Source organism: Erpetoichthys calabaricus, chromosome 9, assembly GCF_900747795.2.
Source record: "Erpetoichthys calabaricus chromosome 9, fErpCal1.3, whole genome shotgun sequence".
NCBI lineage: Eukaryota > Metazoa > Chordata > Cladistia > Polypteriformes > Polypteridae > Erpetoichthys > Erpetoichthys calabaricus.
In genome coordinates this window covers 166,725,826-166,753,426 of record NC_041402.2, presented here as the reverse complement: position 1 = coordinate 166,753,426, position 27,601 = coordinate 166,725,826, and the positions used below count along the sequence as shown (strand labels likewise).

Below are 27,601 nucleotides of genomic sequence, written 5' to 3'. Positions count from 1 at the left end.
CTTTGGTTTGAGCCGCGACTCCTTTCGCAAGTGCGTTGTATGTGCGCGCGTTGTCACAGTTGGTTTGAGCCGTGACTCCTTTCGCAAGTGCATTGTAGGCACGCGCGTTGTCACAGCTTCGCTTAGTAAACCTCTGGGGTTTCCGTACTGTAATACAACCTTCGAATCCTCTCGTTTCTTTTTTTGCTCTGTGGCGGGCGGCAGTGCGCGTGCACCTCGATGTGCCCAGCGCCCTGCGTCCATATCTGGTTTACAACCTTCGGTTAGTAAGATGGATACCTAGTTTCGACTTTGAATTTGGTGTAAATTGACTGAACTATCAATCTCTTGTCAACTTGTGTTTTGACCTTGTCTTAAACTGGCATTTTTTGATCTACAATTAGATCTGTCACACTCTAATTTAAATATACACTGCCTGGCCAAAAAAAAAGTCTCCACCTGGATTTAACTAAGCAAATAGGTACGAGCCTCCTATTGGATAATTACTGCATGGGCGATTATCTTTCAGCTGGCAACAAGTTATTTAACCCCAACTGGTGCAATGAGTTGCTTCTCATTTCTTAAACAACCATGTCGAAAGACACATCTCATGGTCGTGGAAAAGATGTTAGTCTGTTTGAGAAGGGTCAAATCATTGGCATGCATCAAGCAGAGAAAACATCTAAGGAGATTGCAGAAACTACTAAAATTGGGTTGAGAACTGTCCAACGTATTATTAAAAACTTGAAGGATAGTGGGGACCCATTGCATTCGAGGAAGAAATGTGGCCGGAAAAAAATCCTGAATGATCGTGATCGGCGATCACTTAAACGTTTGGTGGAGTGGCTGTTGAACAAGTAAAAGAAAAAACATGAAAAATATCCAAGTTGAAGTAACTATGCTGAAGGTAAAATTGAAACAGTAAACTAATTCAAATATGAAGATGCACAGACATTTTAAGTGTGGGATGGGATGAAGATCATCACTGGCTGCAGCTCGAAGCAGGGTGCCTCCATCGAGAGAGACAGGGAGAAAGCAAACCTGATGAACAACTTTTTTAGCAGGTTTGACCACCCTAACCCACTCTCACTCTCACCTCAGAGTACCGCATCCTCCACCCATCCTTCTGCTGATACCAGTATAGGAGAGAGTTTCCCCCCACCCACAATTACAGCAGCCCAGGTAAGCAGAGAGCTGAGGAGACTTCGTGTCAGCAAAGCAGTGGGTCCAGATGGAGTATCGCCATGAATGTTGAAGGCCTGTGCGTTGGAGCTGGGGAGTCCTCTACAGTGCATCTTCAACCTGAGCCTGGAACAGGGGAGAGGCTTTGGAAAACATCTTGCATCACCCCAGTCCCAAAGGTATCACATCCTGGTGAGCTGAATGACTTCAGGCCTGTCGCCCACACGTCACATGTGATGAAGACCATGGAGTGGCTGCTGCTTCAATACCTAAGGCCACAGGTCCGCCACACCCTCGACCCTCTGCAGTTCACATACCAGGAGAAGGTGGGAGCAGAGGATGCCATCATCTACATGCTACACCGATCCCTCTCCCACTTGGACAGAGGCAGTGGTGCAGTAAGAATTATGTTTCTGGACTTCTCTAGCACGTTCAACACCATCCAACCTCTGCTCCTTAGGGACAAGCTGACAGAGATGGGAGTAGATTCATACCTGGTGGCATGGATCATGGACTATCTTATAGACAGACCTCAGTATGTGCGTCTCAGGAACTGCAGGTCTGACATTGTGGTCAGCAGCACAGGAGCACTGCAGGAGACTGTGCTTTCTCCTGTTCAGCCTATATATATCGGACTTCCAATACAACTCGGAGTCCTGCCACGTGCAAAAGTTTGCTGACGACACTGCTATCGTGGGCTGCATCAGGAGTGGGCAGGAGGAGGAGTATAGGAACCTAATCAAGGACTTTGTTAAATGGTGCGACTCAAACCACCTACACCTGAACACCAGCAAAACCAAAGAGCTGGTGGTGGATTTTAGGAGGCCCAGACCCCTCATGGACCCCGTGATCTATCTATCTATCTATGTCTTATAAATGTGAAAACAATACTGCTGTGCTGTACCAGCTAATTAAAAGAGATCAGTTATTATCTATTATTATCACTGATTGTGAATCTAGAACAAATTCTGCTCTCACAGCGGGAATCTAGGACCTCACTTCAACAAAGGCCCATTGAAACAATAAGCTACTTAAAAGGGCAAGCTCTGTTATGAGACACACTCTGGACCCCCTGAAGATTGTGGGAAAGGAACGAATTAAAACAAAACTAAGTGCCATCATGAATAATTCTTCACATTCTCTCTCTGAAACACTAACACTGAAGACTTTCAGAAAGCAAATTATTCAGCAGAAGTGTGCCAAGAAACACTATACCAACAGCAAAACATTGCCTAATGCCTTACTGGGATTATGACAGTCAAGTCTTTCTTTTTAATTTTCTTGCTTTATAGTCATCTGGTGTGTTCAGACAAAAGTATTTATTTATTTATTTATTTATTTATTTATTTATTTATTTATTTGCTTACTTAACATATCTACCTAGGTATGTATTTATTTATTTAAAGAGCTTCTGTAAAAAGCCAAATTTCTCTTTGGGGACAAATAAAGTTCTATCATCATTATCAATCAGCAACTCAGCATACATTACGATTGTTCAAAAATAGTTATTTTTACAATAAGACATCAAGCATGAAGCACAGTGCTAAATGCCTTAATCAATAATATATTGTAACTTCCAGCTCATCTATACAATCTACCTAATGTAATGTATATTAAGGGATATAAATTAAAATAAAATTCTGAATAAATGTACAGTGTATATACAGTGTTAAGAGACTGATGCTTTTTTAATGAATGATATGAACATACTGTATGTAAATATGGGGAAAACAATTAGATGAATTCAGAAAGATTGTAATTAGTTTGCAACTTTCCATCTTATAGTAGGTAACTCTGATATCATAGGAACATAAGAACATAAGAAGTCTGACAAATGAGACGAGACCATTCAGTACATCAAGTCCATTTGTTTAGCTAATAGCTAAGCTGTCCCAATATGTCATCCAGATTCTTATTAAAGGTTGTCAAGGTTTCTACTTCACCTCCATTTCTCGGTAGTCTGTTCCAGAGTCCCACAACTCTTTGCATAAAGCAGTGCTTCCAGGCTTCAGTTTTAAATGCACTACCCCTTAATTTCCACTGGTGTCCTCAAGTATGTGTTTCACTGTTAAGTTGAAAGAATGTTGCTGGATTTACTTTATCAATGTCTATGAGGATTTTAAATATCTGGATTAGGTCCCAATGCCGTCTTCTCTGCACAAGACTAAACAGATTTAATTCTCTGAGTCTGTTATAGTAGGACACGTCCTTAAGTTCTGAGATGCACCTGGTTGATCTCCTCTGCACAGCTTCAAGTGCTGCTATGTCTTTCTTGTACCGTGGTGACCAGAACTATGCATAATACTCCAGATGTGGTCTTACTAATGCATTATGTAGTTTGGACACAACATCCTTTGACTTAAATTCAACATGATATAACCTGACGTTTCCTTTGCCATTTTAAGTGCTTCCGTGTATTGCTTAGTTGATGAAAAGGTTTCATCAACATAAAGTTCTAAATCCTTCTCAGAGGTTGCTTCCTGTACGACATTCTCTCCCATTTATAATTGGTTTTCCCTTTAACCATGTGCAGCACTTTGCATTGTTCTACATTAATTGTGAATTTTCCAGGCGTTCGCCCAGTTCTGAAGGTCTTTTTGAATTCTTTTTGCTGCCTCCTCAGTGTCTGTCATCCCTCCAATTTGTGCGTCATCTGTGAATTTGACAAGTTTACCAACTATACCAGAATCAATGTCATTAATATAAATTAGAAAAAGTAATGGTATAAAGACAGACCCCTGAAGGATTCCAGTGATGACCTTGCTCCATGGGGAGCATTCTCCACTTACAGTATCTGTACTCTTTGCCTCCTGCCAGTTTGCAGACTAGAGATCCTGTTTAGTAGGTTACCTTTGATGCCAACAGCTTCTAGTTTCAGAATCAACCTTTGTTGTGTGTCTGTACCAAATGCGTTTTGAAAGTGTCATATTATGTTGTATGTTTTGTTCTTGTAAACTATTCTGGTTGCTACTTCTAAAAAATCTAAAAGATTGGTTTGACAGGACCTTCCTCTCATAAACTTATGCTGACTGCTATTTAGAATATTATTTTCGTTAGGTCATTTTCTAATGTATTTCTTATGATTAGTTTCCATAATTTTGCATGGCACAGAAGTAAGACTAATTGGTCTGTAATTACTAGGATCCATTTAGTCTCCCTTCTTAAAGACTAGCCCCTGTTCGCTTAGCTCGCCAACCTCTTCCTTCCTAACCCCTGCCAGCGCTATGCACCGTTGTGAAGAGGGGGGCTGAATGCACCCCAAGGAGACACAGTCGCTCCTCCTAAACCCCTCTTAAACGGTGATACAATGGGACACAAACACAGGTTTTTTTTTTACCTCCTCTTGTCGAAGCGAAAAATTGTCACCAGAAGTCGTTTTACCTGAAATGAAAGCTATTAGGAGTCTCAGGATAGGCAAACAGAGTCTATAATTTTATTGCAATAAAATAACAATAAAAATAACACGGACTCAACCCAATATGATCAAATTGAGCTGAGCCCCCAACAGTTCAAAACCCAAAACTTATATATCATTTCTTATCACTCTGACTTTGTTCAATTAGCTCATTCTGCACCTGTTTTTACTGACCATTGTTCCTCTCTAGTCTCTGTTTTGCTTATTTTTTATTGGTATACAGCTGGGCAGATGCCTTCCTTTTACCATCTTTGGGCTTTTCTTGTGTCATTTCTTTTCCTAAGCCTTTCAAACTATATTATAATGGTGGCCTGAAGCTAAGCTTTAATTTTAAAAGAAATATGGCATGTGGCTTTATTTAATCATTTGCTTGGCATGCTTGATTTACATTTAATTTCTGTACTTAGGTTAAATGCTAGTATTACTAATTTTCTAAACTTATTTATGCTAGAATATAGTTTGTTATTTTCCATACATTACATCATCTGACCTTGGCAGCAATGCCTTTTTTTGCCATCTTTGCTGATTCACTATTCCAGCTGGCTTCTTATGTGCCTACTAAAACCATTGTTCCTGCATTTTGTTACTGGTATTGCTCCTTGTTTTCTGGCCTCCATGAGAACAGATGTTCTCTTGCCTTCTTATCTTGTCCGCGGTTAGTTTCTGTGCATCATTTTTGTCCTGTTCTCTTCTTGCTTTCTTAATACTGGTAACTTTCCTTCAGGCTTAAAAAATAATGCAATTTGACTGGTTTTTTAGTTAACCATTTGCTTGACCTATATCTTATTTGCTTAACATTCTAATGTATGCTTAATCTAATGTTTCAGAAGCTTTTAATTACTTTTATGGCTATTTATGCTAATATGCTATTTATGCCTAATGTATACATTTTTTTCCTTCTATACTCTTTGCTCGATCAGCTGCTGGCTTGCTGCTGCTGCTGCTGCCGTGCCGCGTGATCTGCATTTTGTGCGGCGCTTCAAACATTTAAAAGCCTGTACAGCACCTGTCCTTTTGTCTCACTGCCTTGTCTCTCTTCTCCCCCAGACATCCTCAAACACTATTCGATCTCTTTTCACTGTTCCGTTATTTCACGGAGTAATATTTTCCGTTTGTTTATGCTAATGCAATCTTTACTATCATTTTTTTGAGACTTTCTAATTTTCCTACTTCCATTATCTCTAACCTGCTCTGCATGTGTCTCGTGCCAACGTTTTTGAATTCTTTACAACTTTCTACTTTGTCTTTTTCCGGCCCCGAATTTTTAAGAGATGAGAGCACAGGAAGTGTGTCTGCCAAAAGCATTCCAATAACTAAGAGGTTAGATGACAGGACTTGCTTCCAAAGGTTGTAAGTATGACATGTCTTGACTGTCTCGCAGGATGTGAAAGTGTCTCTCTGTCTTTCTTCAAAAGATCACATCTCGTCTCAGGAAAAAAAAGTCTCATCCCATCCCAAGATTTTTTTTTTATAATAGAAAGACAGGAGAAACATTTGCAACTTTCTAGTCCTGAGGTGGGCGGCACGGTGGCGCAGTGGGTAGCGCTGCTGCCTCGCAGTTGGGAGACCTGGGGACCTGGGTTCGCTTCCCGGGTCCTCCCTGCATGGAGTTTGCATGTTCTCCCCGTGTCTGCGTGGGTTTCCTCCGAGCGCTCTGGTTTCATCCCACAGTCCAAAGACATGCAGGTTAGGTGGATTGGCGATTCTAAATTGGCCTGTGTGTGTCCTGTGGTGGGTTGGCACCCTGCCCAGGATTGGTTCCTGCCTTGTGCCCTGTGTTGGCTGGGATTGTCTCCAGCAGACCCCCTGTGTTCGGATTCAGCGGGTTGGAAAATGGATGGATGGATAGTCCTGAGGTAGGTACTTGTCCGTTCTGAAGTGACTGCTGAAATATGCCAAATAAGGGTTTATAGATGATGTCTTTCAATAAAATTAGTAAGATCCCATCAGGTCCAGGGGTTTTTTTTGGACTTCATTGTATTGAGGACTTAAAGCACATCTGACTCTTCTATTTTAAAATATATGAACTCATTTGTTTTTACTTGTGCATGAAGCATTCCACTTGTTTATTCCTTTATAAAAACTTTCTGTTAAAATCAATTTAGTGTGTTGTAATCGATACACATTAAAAAAATGAAAAATGGTGCTTCATCTAGGGCTGATTTCTGTTTTGTCCAGCATACTGCCAGGATAAGCTTTAGGTCCTCGTAACTTTGAATTAGATTAAGTTGGCTTGAACAAAAATATAAATGTGCAGATGTTCATTTCATTTTCTCTTTCTATGTTATGCATTTATTTATATATTTTTTTACACAGCCTACTGGGATGCAACACGAGCCTTCATGATCTTGTCTATTTTGGCTTGCTTTATTGGCATCATCCTTGGAGTCATGGCCTTTATTCACTACTCATCCTTTGACAAGTTTGACAAAACCTTTGCTGCTGGCATTCTCTTTTTTACTTCAAGTAAGTAACATCATCATATTCTACAGTTTTTAACTGTAAAAATACAGTATATGGCCAAAAGTATGTAGACAATCCACTGAATTCTTGAGTTCAGGTGTTTCAGCCGCAGTCATTGTTAACAAGCACATAAAATCAGCACAAAGCCGTAACATCTCTATTGGTAAACATCATCAGTTAAGTGAGTTGTACTGAAGAGCTCAGTGACTTTTAGCGTCAGACTGTCATAGAATGTCACCTGAAATTTCTGCTTTTCTTAGATTTGCCCTGGCAAACTGTAAGTCCTATTATTGTGAAGTGGAGGCATCAACAAGCAGCAAACAGCTCAGCCACACAGTGGTAAACCTGGCAAACGTACAGAACAGGACCGCAATCCTGAAGTTCATAGTGCATAAAAATCACCTGTCCTCTGTTGTAGCACTCACAACTGAGTTCCAAACTGTCTCTGGAAGCAACATCAGCACAAGAACTGTGCATCAGTTAGGAGACTTTTGGAGTAAATAATGAATTTAAAAGTATTGAGGGAAGGGTTCTACTTTGCAAACTCTGCTACCTAGACATTGTTCTAAAGACAAATGTTATGCAAATGATATGAAGTGTTACGGCTGGTTAATCACATAGAAACTGATCTACACAGTAAAGTTCTGTTAGGAACCTACATTTCACATGTGATACAAGTGGTTTCAACATATAGAAGTTAAGGAACATGGAGTAACAGTACAGTTTCGCCCAATGTGTTTCAATGGGGAAAGCAAGTGAATTTGAGATGTGAAGTGTACCTTGAGTAACACTTAGGACACCATCCAAACAGCTCTTACCCATTAGGGAACTGTAGTTATAGTTGAGTTATATTTAAACAGTAAAATGTGAGAAAACAACCCTCACATCAAGGAAATCAATTACAGTAAAAAATGTTATGTGTTTCTTTTCAATGCCACCATGTTCTAAAGAAAATGATCAATAGATGCATGACTAAAAAATGAGAAAACAGAACGCAATACAAAAAGCTACACCTAGATTGTGGCATCAGTAAATCTCCAGTGTGTTTATGTTCTGCTGCTGAGAACTTTCTCACATACTGTTTTACTGTATGATCTCTTGTGCACCACTTCAGCAATACTTTCTATGCAAAATTGATTTCGTAGCTTATTTATACTAAATTGCTTTCTTTGGAATACTTCTTTGAAAATTGTCTGATTTTGCTTCTGTAGGCTTTTTCGTCTTGCTTGCCATGGCAATCTATACTGGTGTCACAGTAAATTATTATGGAAAACGGTATGGAAACTGGAGATTCTCCTGGTCCTACATTGTTGGCTGGGTGGCCGTGGTCCTCACATTTTTTTCAGGTATGTTGTGGGAGGACTTTCCAACTAACATAACAAGTATAAAAATAACATTAAATGTGTATTGCTGGTATCATTTATATGAACTGTAATTTGGGATGTGAAGAAATCAGTCTTTTTCTAACCTGCTTTGTCCTGAACAGGGTCGCAGGGGGTGCTGGACTGTATCCCAGCCAGCACAGGGTGCAAGGCAGGAACAAACCCTGGACAGGACTCATATACACACACACACAGCTAGAAATCGAGGGCCAATTTAGTATCAGAAAGCCACCTAACTTACATGTCTTCAGACTGTGGGTGGCAACCAGAGCACCTGGAGGAAACCCATGTAGATATGGGGAGAACAAGAAAACACCATGCTGGGAGGACCCAGAACACCAACCCTGGTCTCTTTACTGCGAGGCAGCAGCGCTACCACTGCACCACCATGCTGCAAATGTGAAGAAGTGAAAAGACAATTGACAATTATGTATCAACGCTGGTGTGCTGAATCCATTTCTGATACTGGAATTTCTCTACCACAAACTGTTTCTACAAGATATCACATGTAGTGAAAAACACTGTCTTGAAAAAAAAGTTGCATTTTTTTATGGCATAAGTATTTTTCATGCTCAGAATATTATATGAAATATATTTTGAGCTGAGAAATCACTGTCTTCTTCATTCTTCATGCTAGTTAATGTGAAAATAACCCAAAATCAAGTATTTGCTACACATTTTCTGCTCTTAATCAATATGTTTTCTCTCTTCCTCTTACTTCAAAATAGGCAGGAATTTATATTTAGTAAGTTAGAAATACGGTGTTTTATTGTCCAGAAGAGAGAAAGTTGCTGTTTAAATGTTTTTGACAGAAATATGTACGATCAGGTTGATCCATCTATTGTCTTAATGATATAACAGGTAAGCAAACAGTAACAGCCTTCTTTAAAAAAAAAAAATAAAAATGAAAGCTTGTTCATAAATTTTCTTGTGAATACATCCATCCATCCATCCATTGTCTCCCGCTTATCCGAGGTTGGGTCGCGGGGGCAGCAGCTTGAGCAGAGATGCCCAGACTTCCCTCTCCCCGGCCACTTCTTCTAGCTCTTCCGGGAGAATCCCAAGGCGTTCCCATGCCAGTCGAGAGACATAGTCCCTCCAGCGTGTCCTGGGTCTTCCCCGGGGCCTCCTCCCGGTTAGACAAGCCCGGAACACCTCACCAGGGAGGCGTCCAGGAGGCATCCTGATCAGATGCCCGAGCCACCTCATCTGACTCCTCTCGATGCGGAGGAGCAGCCCCTCCCGGATGACCAAGCTTCTCACCCTATCTTTAAGGGAAAGCCCAGACACCCTGTGGAGGAAACTCATTTCAGCCACTTGTATTCGCGATCTCGTTCTTTTGGTCACTACCCATAGCTCATGACCATAGGTGAGGGTAGGAACATAGATCGACTGGTAAATTGAGAGCTTCGCCTTGCGGCTCAGCTCCTTTTTCACCACGACAGACCAATGCAGCGCCTGCATTACTGCGGATGCCGCACCGATCCGCCTGTCGATCTCACGCTCCATTCTTCCCTCACTCGTGAACAAGACCCCGAGATACTTGAACTCCTCCACTTGGGGCAGGATCTCGCTACCAACCCTGAGAGGGCACTCCACCCTTTTCCGGCTGAGGACCATGGTCTCGGATTTGGAGGTGCTGATTCTCATCCCAGCCACTTCACATTCAGCTGCGAACCAATCCAGAGAGAGCTGAAGATCACGGCCTGATGAAGCAAACAGGACATCATCTGCAAAAAGCAGTGACCCAATCCTGAGCCCACCAAACCGGACCCCCTCAATGCCCTGGCTGCGCCTAGAAATTCTGTCCATAAAAGTTATGAACAGAATCGGTGACAAAGGGCAGCCCTGGCGGAGTCCAACTCTCACTGGAAACGGGTTCGACTTACTGCCGGCAATGCGGACCAAGCTCTGGCACCGATCGTACAGGGACCGAACAGCCCTTATCAGGGGGGCCGGTACCCCATACTCTCGGAGTACCCCCCACAGGATTCCCAGAGGGACACGGTCGAATGCCTTTTCCAAGTCCACAAAACACATGTAGACTGGTTGGGCAAACTCCCATGCACCCTCCAGGACCCTGCTAAGGGTACAGAGCTGGTCCACTGTTCCGCGACCAGGACGAAAACCACACTGTTCCTCCTGAATCCGAGGCTCGACTATCCGACGGACCCTCCTCTCCAGGACCCCTGAATAGACTTTTCCAGGGAGGCTGAGGAGTGTGATCCCTCTGTAGTTGGAACACACCCTCCGATCCCCCTTCTTAAAGAGGGGGACCACCACCCCGGTCTGCCAATCCAGAGGCACTGTCCCTGATGTCCATGCGATGTTGCAGAGGCGTGTCAACCAAGACAGTCCTACAACATCCAGAGCCTTGAGGAACTCCAGGCGTATCTCATCCACCCCCGGGGCCCTGCCACCAAGGAGTTTTTTGACCACCTCGGTGACCTCAGTCCCAGAGATGGGGGAGCCCACCCCTGAGTCCCCAGACTCTGCTTCCTCATTGGAAGGCATGTTAATGGGATTGAGGAGGTCTTCGAAGTACTCCCCCCACCGACCCACAACGTCCCGAGTCGAGGTCAGCAGCGCACCATCCCCACCATATACAGTGTTGACACTGCACTGCTTCCCCTTCCTGAGACGCCGGATGGTGGACCAGAATCTCCTCGAAGCCGTCCGAAAGTCGTTCTCCATGGCCTCCCCAAACTCCTCCCACGCCCGAGTTTTTGCCTCAGCAACCACCAAAGCCGCATTACGCTTGGCCTGCCGGTACCTATCAGCTGCTTCCAGGGTCCCACAGGACAAAAGGGTCCTGTAGGACTCCTTCTTCAGCTTGACGGCATCCTTCACCGCCAGTGTCCACCAACGGGTTCGGGGATTGCCGCCACGACAGGCACCGACCACCTTACGGCCACAGCTCCGGTCAGCTGCCTCAACAATGGAGGCACGGAACATGGCCCATTCGGACTCAATGTCCCCCACCTCCCTCGGGATGTGGTCGAAGTTCTGCCGGAGGTGGGAGTTGAAGCTACTTCTGACAGGGGGCTCTGCCAGACGTTCCCAGCAGACCCTCACAACACGTTTGGGCCTACCATGCCTGACCGGCATCCTCCCCCACCATCGAAGCCAACTCACCACCAGGTGGTGATCAGTTGACAGCTCCGCCCCTCTCTTCACCCGAGTGTCCAAGACATGTGGCCGCAAGTCCGACGACACGACCACAAAGTCGATCATCGAACTGAGGCCTAGGGTGTCCTGGTGCCAAGTGCACATATGAACACCCCTGTGCTTGAACATGGTGTTCGTTATGGACAATCCGTGACGAGCACAGAGGACCTCAGGAGCTCTAACAGAGTGACCATCGGGTTCTTGGTCACCTCCCTGACTAAGGCCCTTCTCCCCCTATCGCTCAGTTTAGATGGCCGGCCAACTCTAGGAAGAGTCCTGGTGGTTTCGAACTTCTTCCACTTACGGATGATGGAGGCCACTGTGCTCATTGGGACCTTCAAAGCAGCAGAAATTTTTCTGTAACCTTCCCCAGATTTGTGCCCCAAGACAATCCTCTCTCAGAGGTCTACAGACAATTCCTTCGACTTCATGCTTGGTTTGTGCTCTGACATGAACTGTCAACTGTGGGACCTTATATAAACAGGTGTGTGCTCTCCAAATCATGTCCAATCAACTGAATTTACCACAGGTGGACTCCAATTAAGCTGCAGAAACATCTCAAGGATGATCAGGAGAAACAGAATGCACCTGAGCTCAATTTTGAGCTTCATGTCAAAGGCTGTGAATACTTATGTACATGTGCTTTCTCAATTATTTTATTTTTAATAAATTTGCAAAAATCTAAAGTAAACTTTTTTTACTTTGTCATTATGGGGTGTTGTGTGTAGAATGCTGTGGAAAAAAATGAATTTAATCCATTTTGGAATAAGGCTGTAACATAACAAAATGTGGAAAAAGTGATGCGCTGTGAATACTTTCCGGATGCACTGTATCTTCTTATGTAATATGCTACCGTGGCTGTCCATTTGTCAGCCCAGGATTTTAAATCACCTGTACCTCGCAAACCGTTTAACCTATTGATGTGAAATACTTTTACTATGTGACCTCTACTGTCCGCTTTCGGGGTGATGATTGACCACCAAGGTCAAAGGTCAACCCAGGAAGGTCAAGGTCAAAAATCAAATAACCTGTAGCCTGAAATTTGGTACACATATACTATGCTGAAACTCTACACTACAGTTTTATATTAAAAATGAAGAGTTTTGGAATTATTAGTCTTTTTATTTTCATTTTATTTTATTGTAGAATCAGCTCTCGGCAACGGGCAGCAGGACGGCCATGCTGCGCATATGCACGGGCGCTGTTCTCATCCCTACCACCTTCGCCGTCACTTCCCCTACCTCTTCATATCTTAAATCATTCTTGAGGCAGATTGAAGACTTAAGTGCCATCTTAAGTGAAAAATTAAAGGAAACGTACTAAGTATTTGCAACACAAAAACTAACTTAATCAGTTTTAACGCAAAAAGATGCCAACAAAAGAAGAGAAGCAGCGGGCCACTAGGGTGGAGAAAAGAAGAGCTGCTCAGGAAGCAGCAAGCGCCTCAACCTCTGAGCAAACGAATGCTAAACGTACAGAGAAAGAGGATGAAAACTATGAAGGGCACAATCAGCATTTACAACAGGCTGATGCAGAGCGAAAGAGAATTGCTCGAGCAACTGAAAGCAAAGAACAGATCATACAACAAAGACAGGCCGACACTGAGCAAAAGACAATATCAAGAGCAAATGAGACTGAACAAAATGCCATCCAGAGATGACAAAGAGACGCTGATCGCGTGAGAATAGCTAGAACACTCTCAGTCAAGTGTATTCATTGCAGGTTAACAAAATACACCATTACTGGTATATTATATTTTGTTACATGTTGGAGTATGTGTGAGCATTCCCTGCAATTAACTTGTGTCCTGTACAGGATTAGTCACAATTAAACATAATAATATGGAGGAGAAGCTTTCTTATCAGCCCTTGTAACCAGAAAATGCTTAAAAGCCAAGAAATGCAAAAATAAAAAATGTATTGATATAATTAAATATATACGGTATAACATGACATAATTAAAATCAAGGGAAAAAACAAAGTAGCAAATAAGAAGAAGGGAAATTTGAACACATGTGATTCTAACACCAAGATCAATGAGTCTATGGGCTCAAGGAAATTTGAACCCAATCACTTCCAGCCAAGTGCTGCAATAACTTCCAGTTTCTGGGCCAGATCAACTCGGTCTCTACTCTCACCTCCAAGGATAGAATAATAATGTTCTTTGTCAGTCAACATACTCTCAACAGCTTTGTTGACTCTCTTTTTATGAGGGCCAAGCATTCTGGATAACTATTAGGTTGCTTCTCTGTCCTGCAGGAACATCAGATGCTGGTGCCCAGGACGCATCTCACTTTCTGGCTTCTAGGTGTTCCTGTCTTTAGCCATTGTGGGGTATCCCATACATATACTTACACAAAGAATCATATTTTCCAGACATGCAAGTAAGAATTTCATATGTGACGACTGCTACTACTACTACTACTACTACTACTAGTACTACTACTACTAATACTACATCTTGGTAATATGATTGTTTCTGAACTGGAGTGATAGCACATGTATTCCCAGCCATTTTTTGCTTCCTCCTCCTCATAGACCTTGCTGTTTTATGTCAACCTTTCTTTGCTGTAATTTCCTTATCAACTAATTTGCTCATCACTATTTATAAAGTTAGGCGCTCAGTGGTGAAGTGGCCAACAACGCAAACTTACAGCTCCAGAAAGCTCTCTCATCTGCATGAAGTTTGCATGTTCTCTTCTATTCAAGTGAGTTATTTCTAACCCATTGTGTCCTTTCACAACCCAGAGATATACTTGTTAACAGTAAATTAATGTTGGCAGAATAAGTTCATGCTGTGTTGGCTCCTCTTTCCTCTATAATAGGAAAGTGGGATTAGAAAGTCAATGATGAAAGAACACAAAGAAACATTTTCAATTTCCTTCTTTTGAATACACAAAATAAAGCAGCCTATGACAAAGAAACAGAGTCTCCAAGTTTATATCTCACAGCAGGCATTGCTAAGATAATATGTTGCAGAAAAAACAAATATCTAAATTGTCTAAGCATGGCAGAATGTGAATGTGCGCATGACCGTGCCCGGCGATGGACTTCTGAATTCTGAATTGGGCTATACAGTTGTGGCTAAAAGGTTTGAGAATGAGTCAGGTATTGGTTTTCACAAAGTCTGCTGCTTCGATGTTTTTAGAACTTTTTGTCAGATGTTTCTAAGGTATATTGAAGTATAATTAAAATCATTTCATAAGTTTCAAAGGCTTTTATTGACAGTTATATTACATTTATGCAAAGAGTCAATATTTGCAGTGTTGGCCCTTCTTTTCAAGACCTCTGCAATTCGCCCTGGCATGCTGTCTATGAACTTCTGGGCCAAATCCTGACTGATGGCAGCCATTCTTACATAATCAGTGCTTGGAGTTTGTCAGGGGCGGCACAGTGGGTAGCGCTGCTGCCTCGCAGTTGGGAGACCTGGGGACCTGGGTTCGCTTCCCGGGTCCTCCCTCCGTGGAGTTTGCATGTTCTCCCCGTGTCTGCATGGGTTTCCTCCCACAGTCTAAAGACATGCAGTCTTGTGCCCTGTGTTGGCTGGGATTGGCTCCAGTAGACCCCCTGTGTTCAGATTCAGCAGGCTGGAAAATGGATGGATGGAGTTTGTCAGAATTTGTGGGTTTTTGTTTGTCCACCTGCCTCTTGAGGATTGACCACAATGGGATTCTCAATAGGATTAAATTCTGGGGATTTTCCTGGCCATGGACCCAAAAGTTTGATGTTTTGTTCCCTGAGCCAATTAGTTATCACTTTTGCCTTATGGCACAGCGCTCCATCATGCTGGAAAAGGCATTGTTGGTCACCAAACTGTTCTTGGATGGTTGGGTAAGTTGCTGTCAGAGGATGTTTTGGCACCATTCTTTATTCATGGCTGTGTTCTTAGGCAAAAATTTGAGTGAGCCCCCTTCCTTGGCTTAGAAGCAACCCCACACATGAACGGTCTCAGGATGCTTTACTGTTGGCATAACACAGGACTGATGGTAGCTCTCACCTTTTCTTTTCTGGACAATATTTTCTTCGGTTGCCCCAAATAATCGGAAAAGGGATTCATCAGAGAAAATGACTTTACCCCAGCAGTCCTCAGCAGCCCAATCCTTGTACCTTTTGCAGAATATCAGTCTGTCCCTGATGTTTTTCTTGGAGAGAAGTGGCTTCTTTGCTGCCCTTCTTGACACCAGGCCATCCTCCAAAAGTATTCGCCTCACTGTGCGTGTGTGCAGATGCACTCACACCTGCCTGCAAGCTCTCCATTGGTGGTTCCCCAATCCTGCAGCTAAATCAACTATAGGAGACAGTCCTGGCGCTTGCTAGACTTTCTTGGGTGCCCTGAAACCATCTTCACAACAGCAGTGGAAATGGGTTTTTGGGATTAAGTTCGTTTTCATGGCAAAGGGGGACTGATTACTCTTCAAAACATTAGGGAGTAAATGCAAATTGCCAACATAAAAACTGAGGCAGCAAACTTTGTGAAAATTAATATTTGTGTCATTCTCAAAATCTTTGGCCAGACTGTTGGTGAGGGGAGTGGATGGATGAATTTTACATGCAAAATTATTATTAGTGATATTAACAAAATAACTGCGGTGGGCTGGCACCCTGCCCGGGGTTTGTTTCCTGCCTTGCGCCCTGTGTTGGCTGGGATTGGCTCCAGCAGACCCCTGTGACTGTGCAATTAGGATATAGTTGGTTGGATAATGGACGGATGGATTAACAAAATAAAAAAGACATCCCAAACAACGTTATGCTTTTATAATACTAAAAGTTGCTATAAAATGGACAAGTTTGGATTTCTAAAATATGTGCCAGAGGCCAGCCTGCCAAGTGCATTTATACTTGAATTCTTTCATTATTTTTTGTGAGGTTTTATTGAGATACCAAGGGTGGCCTGTTTCTCATACCTTTATCCATTTTTTTCCAGGCCGTTTTATCATTGTGCAGTGGGAGTTCGGTTCCAATTGATTTTTGTAGCATTAATGGCTCTGGATATGACGATTGCGTGCTGCCTTTTTGCAGGGGTGGCAGGAAAGACTACAGTGTGTGTCTATTCACCTGTGAATCACGTTGCTTGGGAAATCCATTATTAAATGGTAGACATATTGGAAAAAAGGAAACAAATTCAAACAAACTATAAAATATTTTTAACAGCAGATTCTTACTACATAGAACCATGATATCCAATGGTATTATTATTATTATTATTAACAATAACAATCTTTATATATAATACGGTACCGTGGCTGTCTGTTTGTCTGTCCGGGATTTTAAATCACACTGTAGCTCGCAAGCCGTTTGAACTATTGACCTGAAATTTGGCACACATATACTACGTGACGTCTACTATCCACTTTCGAGGTGATGATTGACCTCCAAGGTTATTCCTCTGTTTATTTTTATTTTATCTTATAGTAGAATCAACTCTCTGCAGTGGGCAGCAGAGCGGCCGTGTGGCGCATGTGTACGGGCGCCGCTCTCATTCCCTACCACCTTCGCTGTCACTTCCCCTACCTCTTCATATATTAAATCATTCTTGAGGCAGATTGAACATTTAAGTGCCAGTTTAAGTGAAAAATTAAGAAAAACGTACTAAGTAATTGCAACACAAACACTGACTTAATCAGTTTTAACACAAAAGATGCCAATGAAAGAAGAGAAGAAGCAGGCCACTAGGGTGGAGAAAAGAAGATCTGCTCATGAAGCAGCAAGCGCATCAACCTCTGAGCAAACGAATGCTAAACGTACAGAGAAAGAGGATGAATACTATGAATCCTCAAGTCAAGTGTATTCACGGCACGTTATCATGCAGTGTGCCATTACTGGTAATAATAACTACAAAAAAGCATTTGAAAATGTCTTGCACACATAGCTAGTACAAATATTACATTTCTACAAGATACTCCACAAACTCACACACTGCCTACAAACACTAATGGGACACTGCGTGTATGTAGTAACAACACATCAGTACATAGAGACTCAATACAAAGACAATGAGGAATCTTCCACTTCACTTAACCCTCTCTGCCTCTGTCTCACTTATCACACAGATTAAACAACACACATTGTGGAGATCAACAAAGTCAAAAACCAACCCCAACCATAAACCATATCACAGCTCTTCTATATGGACGACATAAAGATATTTGCAGGAACAAACAAACAATTGTAACAGTTAGTAGAAATAATAAAAACATATTCACAAGACACACAAATGCAGTTTGGACTGGACAAATGTAAAACAATTAATGAAGAAAAAGGAATCCTTAGAGAAAGTGACTATACCGTTGAAAACAGTAACCAAATTATGGCCACTGCAGATGATGAATTATACAAATGTCTTGGGTTCCAACAGGACAAACTCATTAAAAACAAACAAATTAAATATACTCTTATACAAAAATATACATCACATCTTTCACTAATACTAAAAACACGCGTTATACAATTGAAGCCATCAGAACATACATCATACCAATGCTCACATAGTCCTTTGGAATTCTGCAATGGTCACAAACAGACCTACAATAGCTCCAGCCGAGAACATGAACACTACTCAAGTTCTCCCATCTCAGCAGAGAACTTCTGAAGCTCTGTTAATTAAAGTGACCATTGAGTTCTTGGTCCTCTTCTTGACTAATACCTGTCTTGTCCAGTTGGTCAGTTTGAACAGACAGGCTCTTGGACTCCAGGAAGAGTCCTGGTGCTTCCAGACTTCTTCCATTTCATAGTTATTGTGACCACTGTGCCCCTGGTGACACTCAATGCTTTAGAAATGGCTTTATACCCTTGCTCTAATATATGCTACACCGCAAACTGATCACACAGGTATACAGAGAGCTCCTTGGACTTCATGGCTTGTTTTTTTCTCCTGACATGCAGTATGAATTGTGGAATTTTATTTACAAAGGTGTGTTCTTTCCTAATAAACTTAATTCAGTTTGGTATAAGTGGACTAAAATCACGTTAGTCCAAACACATCTCAAGTAGCAAAAAGGATGCACCAGGCCACAGTTTGTAGTGCCAAAAAAAAGGATCTGAATACTTAAATACATTAGAGATACCAGTTTTTGATTTTAATAAATTTGAAAACCTGCCTGTAAACATGTTTGATCTTTGTATTATAGGTTATTGTGAGTGGATTGATTGTGCAGAAAGTGAAGTGGTCAGAATACTTTCTGAATTCACTGTATTTTGAAAATATTAGTGATGGAAATGAAATACTTAGTACGGTGACGCAGTGGATAGCATTGCTGCCTTGCAGTTAGGAGACCCGGGTTCGCTTCCCTGCATGGAGTTTGCATGTTCTCCCCGTGTCTGCGTGGGTTTCCTCCTGATACTCCAAATACATGCAGGTTAGGTGCATTGGTGATTCTAAATTGTCCCTAGTGTGTGCTTGGTGTGTGTGTGCGCACCCTGCGGTGGGCTGGCACCCTGCTTGGGGTTTGTCTCCTGCCTTGTGCCCTGTGCTGGCTGGGATTGGCTCCAGCAGACCCCCGTGACCCTGTAATTAGGATATAGCGGGTTGGATAATGGATGGATGGATGGATGGATAAATACTTAGTTACAATCCAAAAATATGTTATTCTCCAAAATGAATCATTGGCAAAGATTGAAGGTCACATCCTCAAGCATAATAACTTTAACCTGAGGTTTTTAGGATAGTAAATTAGCTCTGGAGTAGGCAAATATATGACTTTAGTCTCCGAGTAGATCTTAGTGTGGGCTATTCAATATCCGTATCTTTTGAACAGACTTCATAATGATTTAGCATTACACATCTAGCAAGTGCAATGTTGAGTGCATGGTATATCATGCCAGTAACTTTGCTAAATATATGCTATAACTCTACCATAACTAAATATTAACCTGCTGATGGCATTAACACTAGAATTACCAGAGCTTACGAAAAAACTCGTATATCCGGCCCACCTTAAATCGCTTCTTAAATCCGTTCACACCTCTCCGCCAGCATCCTTTGTCCTCTAAATGTGCTGATAAAAGACAAGCTGCCAGCAGCCAGCTATTCCATCCCCCCACCGACTTAGAACGTGAGCGAACTTTTCCCAGCTCACGCCTTGATTGTTTACCTGGGAGTGAAGTGGAGTTTTACAGTGGAAATGATAGATCGTTATTTGGAAGACACGCATGAAATGCGTGTTCCGTTTCTAAAGTAATCTGTGTAAACACATTGTTAAAACAGAAACTTTTTCATATTTTAGTAATAAATGTTACAAAATGTAGTAGGCATAAACTATAGAATATGTAAAGCTTGAGTTCCAAAGATCAAATAAACACTTTCATAAAAGCTTCAAGAATGATTCAACAGCTTCTGTGGCGTAGCACGCTAAGATTTGCCTCTTTTCGCAGAGCAGCTTTTCTTTGCCTCATAGACCTGAGTTCGATTCCCCGCTGAGGATGAAGTGTTGCTTTTTTTTTCTTTTCTTTTAAACCTCAAACGGACATAAAATTTATACATTGGTATGCACTGTCAGTTACTGAGATCGTTATATTTTCATGTGGGATGTTCCTTTTAAAATATTTTTTTAACAATTGAGACTGCAATTAACAGGAACAACTGTCCTTATAACTTATTTTTAAGATCCATAACACACAGACAGACAGAGCACTGCGTAATAGAGAGACAGACAGGCAGAGAAGTCACTAGATATAGAAATAAACAGGGAAGCCACGTGTACTGAAAGAAAAAAAGAACAACATGTGCATTGTCCCTGCTGCACTGAATAAGCGCAGGCGCTCTATCATCACCCCTCTCCCCATCTGACTCTCTAAGTAAGGTGCAAATGCCATTTAAACTGGATAGGTAACACCAATGTGCCCTGCTTTTATGTGCAATTCAAAGAATGAATTTACAAGACTACATTTTTAAGTGTCTTAAAATGCATCATGAGGATATTAGAAATGGCAACCTTCTGGGGTTTTCATGCATGACAGGGTCACAGTTGTTTTGATAATGGGCAGCCACACAAAAAACACCCATTTATCAGCACTACACAGTTAATGAGTTTGTTGGTTTGTATTTGTCTGCACATCTTTTTATCAATTTTCCATTCTTTAATGTTTACATAGTTAAAGGAAACCTTCAATTGTATATGTTGATCCATCCATTTCTTCTTCTCATTTCTTTGTACCTTTAAAAGTGAATACTGTCACAAAAATTCGATTATAGTACATGACACTGCATGTCATGTATACATGGAGTGAATACCTCATTTGGTCTTATAAAGACAAAGGAAATAAATGAAAAATAATGAACAAAACTAAAGAAGACCAAGAAGATAAATAAAAAACAATAAGGAAAACTAAATATAGGGACATGGGCCAGACAAAACCGTGGTATTTTAACATGTTCTGAGAGTTTTCAATTAAGGAAGACAGAACTTTGAAGATAAGGCGGTTACACTCACTAATCATGGTGATGTAGAGTGGCAATGTGCTGTATTTTGATTATTACATGCAAGTAAGCAAGTAAGAATGTCCGTATTATTGTAACAATAATGACCCTATAAATCTGTAAACCTACTCAAAAAAATTATAATAGCTTTCATATTTCCTTTCTTTTAGCTATTACTGTGCTTGATCTATAAAAATAAATCCTATATTACTTATTCTTAATCATGGTCCTGTTCATGGGGGCAGCAGACTAAGTAAAGCTACCCAGATGTCCCTTTTCCCTTCCACCCTCTCCACTCCTGTGCATCCTGAGTCTGTCCCATTTTCCAGTCTCCTCAGCATGCCCTAAGTCCACCCCAAGGACTCCTCCTGGTTGTAAAGTTAATTATTTCTAGCAAATTATACAAGGATGTACAAAATGGAGTGACTGGTGTATCTGAATTAGCCCTGCATTTGAGAGAATGCTGTGATGATCTGGACTGGATATGCAGGGCTGATTCCTACCTTACAGTAAAAGCTGTCAGAACAGATCCTGCATCCTCATACCCTTTTCAGGGCTCCAAACACCTTACTGAATTGTGGAAGACCACGTGAATACATACAAAAGTGTTTCCAGGTATAACTATTCAGTTTTCATTTCATAATTTGATACTTATGTTTTTCTGTAATACAATACAAAGCATGTGTATTGTCTTAGGCTATGTCTACACTACTATGTTTTTATCTAAAAATGCAGACATTACTTTCTCTGTTTTTATCTTACCTCCACACTCCTCTGGCATTTTTAATCCCTGAAAATGGAGACTTTTAAAAACACTCTCCAGAGCCATACAGTTCTGAAAGTACAGGCACAGTACTGCAGTGTGGATGGTGAAAACACAGTTCTTAAAAACACAAACCCAGAGTTGTTTAAGCTTATTACATGGCATATTCCTGATTGGATCCTACTCAACGTCTCACTCCTCATTGGTTGCCCTTCATAGACAAGTCACACACAGCAGACATAGAAAAGTTGCTTTAAATGGCACTTGTTGTTTTGCTTACCTTTATGCATCTAAATTATATTTTGCACAATTTGAATACTGCAAACATACTCGAAAAGGAAATAATTTACTGGTTGCTACAGTTTTGTGATAAAACCTGTGGCAGGCTATGTTAGTATCTCTTCAAGAAGTTTAACACCAATGCATGCATGCCCAGGGTGGGTCACAGGGAAGCTGAGGAATATCCTAATAACCATCAGCCACAAGACAGTGCACCAGTCCTCACATGGTGAACACATGCAGTGGTAGTTTACCTAACCTGCAAGTCTTTGGACTATAGGAGAGAACCGACTCAGACACAAAGAAAACATGTAAGCTCCACGCTGGGACACGAACCCCGGTCTCCTTATTATGAGTCAGCAGCACTACCACTGTACCACTCCACTCATCCAGCTTTTTATATAATAAAGCTTGTGATAGAAATATCTGGGCAGCACGGTGGTGCAGTGGGTAGCACTGCTGCCTCGCAGTTAGGAGACCCGGGTTCACTTCCTGGGTCCTCCTTGTGTGGAGTTTGCATGTTCTCCCCGTGTCTGTGTGGGTTTCCTCTGGGTACTCCAGTTTCCTCTCACAGTCCAAAGACATGCAGGTTAGGTGCATTGGCGATTCTAAATTGTCCCTAGTGTGTGTGTGTGCCCTGTGGTGGACTGACTGACGCCCTGCCTGGGGTTAGTCTTCTGCCTTGTGCCCTGTGTTGGCTGGAATTGGTTCCAGCAGAGCCCTGTAACCCTGTAGTTAGGGGGTTGGATAATGGATGGATGGAGAGAAATATCTTGTTAAACTCTATAATGCTATTATAGAGAATGAAAATGCTCACTTGTTATACCTCTTCTTTAATTTTTTTTTTTAAATGTTTTCTAGGTATCTTCTACATGTGTGCCTACCGCATGCATGAGAGTCACAGAAGCCTTAACACTCGCTAGAAGAACCAATGCGCATGTTCAAAGACAAGGAGGCTGCATCAAATTTTGTCACTGAATATTGAAAAAGCTGTATTAATAAATACAACATGATAATAAAATGTAAAGATACAGGAATGCATTTTCGGTATATGCCTTGAGCCTTGAACAAAATGGCTAACCTGTATCATTTCTGGTGTGCAATGAAGTCCAACTCATGGTCATGTAGAGTATATGTTAGCCAATTTTTGAATTTTTTTATACTCCTATCTATAAAGGAACACTCCATCTGTAGCATATGAAAACAGCAGAGTGAGAAAAGAAGTATAAGCAGAAATTCCCAAGAGGAGCCACACTAGGAGAACCTCACAAGCCATCTATCTATCTGTATTGGTGTTTATTTATGAAAGATGTCAAATCCAATCAATTCTCCTTAGTGCTCTTCTCTGACGCTTAAACACCACCAATAGGGATTCTTCTAATTTCTGACACCATTTAAATACTCATCTGCTTTGTCAGTTTCTCTGCCACTTTCCATTGAGCTTTCTGACTCCATATTCACTGTAGCACCAGACTTCCAACAACACACCATCAAAGTCTTAGGTCACTTACCACATACTGATACTTTCACCTGTTTTACATGTAAATGTATTTATTAAGCAAATATGTTTGCCTAAGGCAATTTAAATTAGTAAGATAGACAAGAAGGGCACCATGGTGATTTAACTAAATAAATTAAATGAAAGGATAAAAATCTGAAAGAACATAATCTGCCCTAATTCAGCGTATTCATAAGAATTGTAACAATTTACTTCATGAGGTAGAAGTGCATAATTAACAAGAACGCGTGTCATATAATTGAAATGTTAAGCAATTTGCTTCAGTTTAAACGTTGTGAGACATGCCCGGACACCACTAGACACCACCAGAGGCCACATCTTTATAAAAGTACACGTTTATTTTCACCAGCAATACACACAGTGCTCCCAGCACTAATCACCCCTAATCTGGGCTTTTCTTTAAATGTCCGTGGGCCGCCTTTCCTCCCTCCACAGGATCTTCGTCCTGCTCCCACTCCCGACTCTAGCTCCCTGATTGTAGGAAGGCGACCCCTTTTATTCTCACCTGGACGTGCTCCAGGTGCCTGATGACGTCCTTCTGGCAGCACTTCCTGGTGTGGAGGAAGTGCTGCTCTTGCACCCGGAAGCACTCCGGGCGTCCCTGGAAGGATCTTCCTCCATCTTCCCGGGTGTGGCAGAAGTGAACATTTCCCGGGTTCCATGATAGCTCGGGGCACCCCCTGGTGGTGGCCACAGGCCCCAACGGACTTGAGCCTCCTTGCTCCTCTCCTATGGTCCTCTCCCGATCCAGGGCGGTTGCCCCCTCGTGGCCCAGAGGACAAATATGCCACCTCCCAATCCTTCCAGGCGTCCCAGCTGGGTCTGTCCCCCAGCCTCCTGTGACAATGTTTAAAGTCTAAATATTCTCAATTGTAATAGAAATTTGTCATTTGTCACCCTCTGATAGCAGTCCTTAGAGGGCTAGGTCCCTACTAAAATTAAAAATCAAAAATAACATCATATTCATAACCACTAACCTAGAAATAGTCTAATTTGATATCCCATATGCTTATGTTTGTAAGTTGTCATTTTTAACCTTCTGGGAGTGGCTTTAAAAAGGCCACCTGTAAAATTTCAAACATCAGAAATATTATCATGTTCATGATCAGCAACCTCATAGTATCATAATTTTTTCATGATTTAAAAATGAAACTCCAGTGTATATTTTACTTTATAAAATTTAAAGCAGTAAGGTTATGGTGGAGTGAAATGTTGCATACAAGTTAGTAAATATTTTGTATGTCCTTATTCGTAGATTTAGAATTTTATTTCTTATACTGTTTAAAGAGAAAGGTAAATGGACAACCAGTTTTTCTCTACCACCAGACCTTTAGGAATGCTGGTATTTATGACTGAATTTGTTCACCACCTGTGACAGAGAGGGTTACTTTTATTGATTAATGACTTTTTTTTTGAAAGATGCCGAAAAGGAACAAAATTACTTGAGGTTTGGGGTCTGTGCCTGAGCTATCCAACTGGTGAATGCCCGGAAGGTACTGTATGTCTGTCAGGAGCTACACAGGGGCAATAAGGAGAGAGGCTTGCAAAAGCAGGCTCTCTCTGCCATGGTGCATCTTCATAAAAGCAGCCCTGATGATGACCTGAAGAAAGCAGGCTGCCTGTGCAGATGATGAGCTGACCAGGAAGAATCAAATTCAAGTATAAGTAATTGCACTACCTGAAATTACACATCTAGAATTATTAAATTATATGGTCTTGGTTTAAAAAGTCACATTCTATTTACTTATATGGTACTAATTCTAATATAATGTATTACCTACAGTATAATAGTAGAGTATTGTACCATGTTAGCCATTATGGATGCAATGAGAAGTGTAGCGATTTGAAGTACTAAAACTTGCCTGAAGAAGGGGCCTGAGGTGCCTCAAGAGCTTGTATGTTGTAATCTGTTCAGTTAGCCAAGAAAGGTGTCATTTTGCTTCACGTCTCCTTAAAGTTTAAAGGTTTAAAGTTTCTTTATTTAGTCATGTTTACACAAGAAAACATGAAATTTGCCTTCTCAGTTGCATCTAATAACAGACAGAATGAAATAAAACAGACAAATAGAAACAAGAAAGATTAAGGTAAGGCAGTTAGATAATACATATTTACACCAAAAAAAAAAAAAAAAAAAAGGTAACAGGATATATATCAAAACCTTAATCGTTATCTCCGATATTTCTTATTGAAGATTCGTATGGCACTAGGAAGAAATGAGTTTCTGGAGCAATTTGTGTGGGTTTTCAAAGCGACTATCCTTCCTGATTTACTGAACTTTAGTTCTACGTGTAATGGATGTCTGTCATCAGTTGAGATGATTTCCAGTTTCTTTAACATTGCCCTCTGACACACACTAGTCAAATCATCTACATCAGCCCCAATAACTTCAGTTGCATACTTCGTAATCTGCTGGAGCTTTTTTGAGTTTTGATTTGTCAGACTATTAAACCAGGCAATGAAACTGAAAGTGATCACAGACTGGATCATACAGCGATAAAAGGACAACATGAGGTCCTTGTCTACTTTAAATAGTTTGAGTTTATGGAGGAGAAATAAGTGCTGGTTGCATTTAGAAAATATTTTTTTTGTATTTGTATTCCAGTTAAGATTGTTATCTAGGGAAGTTCCTAAATATTTATATTCAGTCACTATTTCTACCTCCTCTCCCAGAACTACAATAGGTGAACATACAGATTTCTGTCTCTTAAAATCAAATATCATTTCTTTGGTCTTTTTTACATTCAGAGTGAGACCATTGTTATTGCACCAGTTTACCATACAGTCCACTTGATATAGATAGTGGCTTTCATCCTCCCCAGATATGCGTCCTATGATCATTGTGTCATCCGCATACTTGATAATGGAGCAGTGGTCATTATTCTGTCTCAGGTCACTTGTGTACAGAGTAAACAGTAATGGTGATAAGACATTGTGTCACAGACCTTACCCATAATACCTAGTTAAAAGTGTAGCTCTTTCCCCTGCCTGTTTGTTCACTTTGTCTAATTGCCTGAAGTTATAGATAAAGACCTGATTGTACTGTATCTGACTACAGATTGGTAAGTGTATGGGATCTGAGGCATTTTGGTTAAGTCTGTACAATAAAGAATATAAAGGGGAAAACAGGGTCGGAATAGGACCTGTGATATACCAGCCCGGCCACAGACAGACATACACCAAATGTCTTGAATATACACACGTTTATTAATCTAAATATGATAAACAGCACCACAATGCCTAATTCAGCCAACTCAGTCTCTTCTTTCTTTCTTTCTCTTTTTCTCTCTTTCTTTCTTTCTTTCTTTCTTTCTTTCTTTCTTTCTTTCTTTCTTTCTTTCTTTCTTTCTTTCTTTCTTTCTTTCTTTCTTTCTTTCTTTTCCCTCTTCAGCCACCTCCTCCTCACTCTGATGTTCCTGCCTTCTCCCTCCCGACTCCGGCTTTGAGTGGAGTGCGGCGGCCTCCTTTATACTACACCTGGAAGTGCTCCAGGTGCTTCTTGATTAACATCCGGCGGCACTTCTGAGTGTGGCGGAAGTGCTGCCAACCACCGTTCCGTAGCTGTCCAGGTGTCCCCCGACGGTGGCCACGTCCCCCCACAGGGTTGAGCGTTCTGGCTCTGTGGCCCCCATACAACCCAGGAAGGCTGCCTTCTTATGTTCTGGGGAAAATACTGCTCCTCTCCTGGTCCTTCCCTTCTCCCGGCGTCCCGGTGGGGCAATGTCCCCGGACATTTGTCACAGACCTTATATGAAAGAACAAAGTGTAGAAGTCATAGTCTGGATATGATGCTGTCTCCTTATTCACAGTCATATGAAAAAGTTTGGGAACCCCTCTTAATTCTTTGGATTTTTGTTTAACATTGGCTGAGCTTTCAAAGTATCAACTTCCTTTTAATATATGACATGCCTTATGTAAATAGCAGTATTTCAGCAGTGACATTAAGTTTATTGGATTAATAGAAAATATGCAATATGCATCATAACAAAATTAGGCAGGTGCATAAATGTGGGCACCCCAACAGAGATATTACATCAATA

At 41.4% G+C, this 27,601-nt stretch overlaps 1 protein-coding gene across 1 annotated transcript in view; it reads left to right on the top strand.

Annotated features, from left to right (window-relative positions):
• Window positions 1-23,039, top strand: part of lim2.1 (lens intrinsic membrane protein 2.1) — a 29,523-nt gene extending 6,484 nt beyond the window's left edge. The window contains exons 3-5 of the mRNA XM_028808987.2: window positions 6,893-7,042; window positions 8,251-8,385; window positions 22,907-23,039. Of these exons, the coding sequence (XP_028664820.1) occupies window positions 6,893-7,042; window positions 8,251-8,385; window positions 22,907-22,968 (347 nt within the window). The 3' untranslated portion in view covers window positions 22,969-23,039. The remainder of the gene's footprint in view (window positions 1-6,892; window positions 7,043-8,250; window positions 8,386-22,906) is intronic.
• The last annotated feature ends 4,562 nt before the right edge of the window (window positions 23,040-27,601 follow it).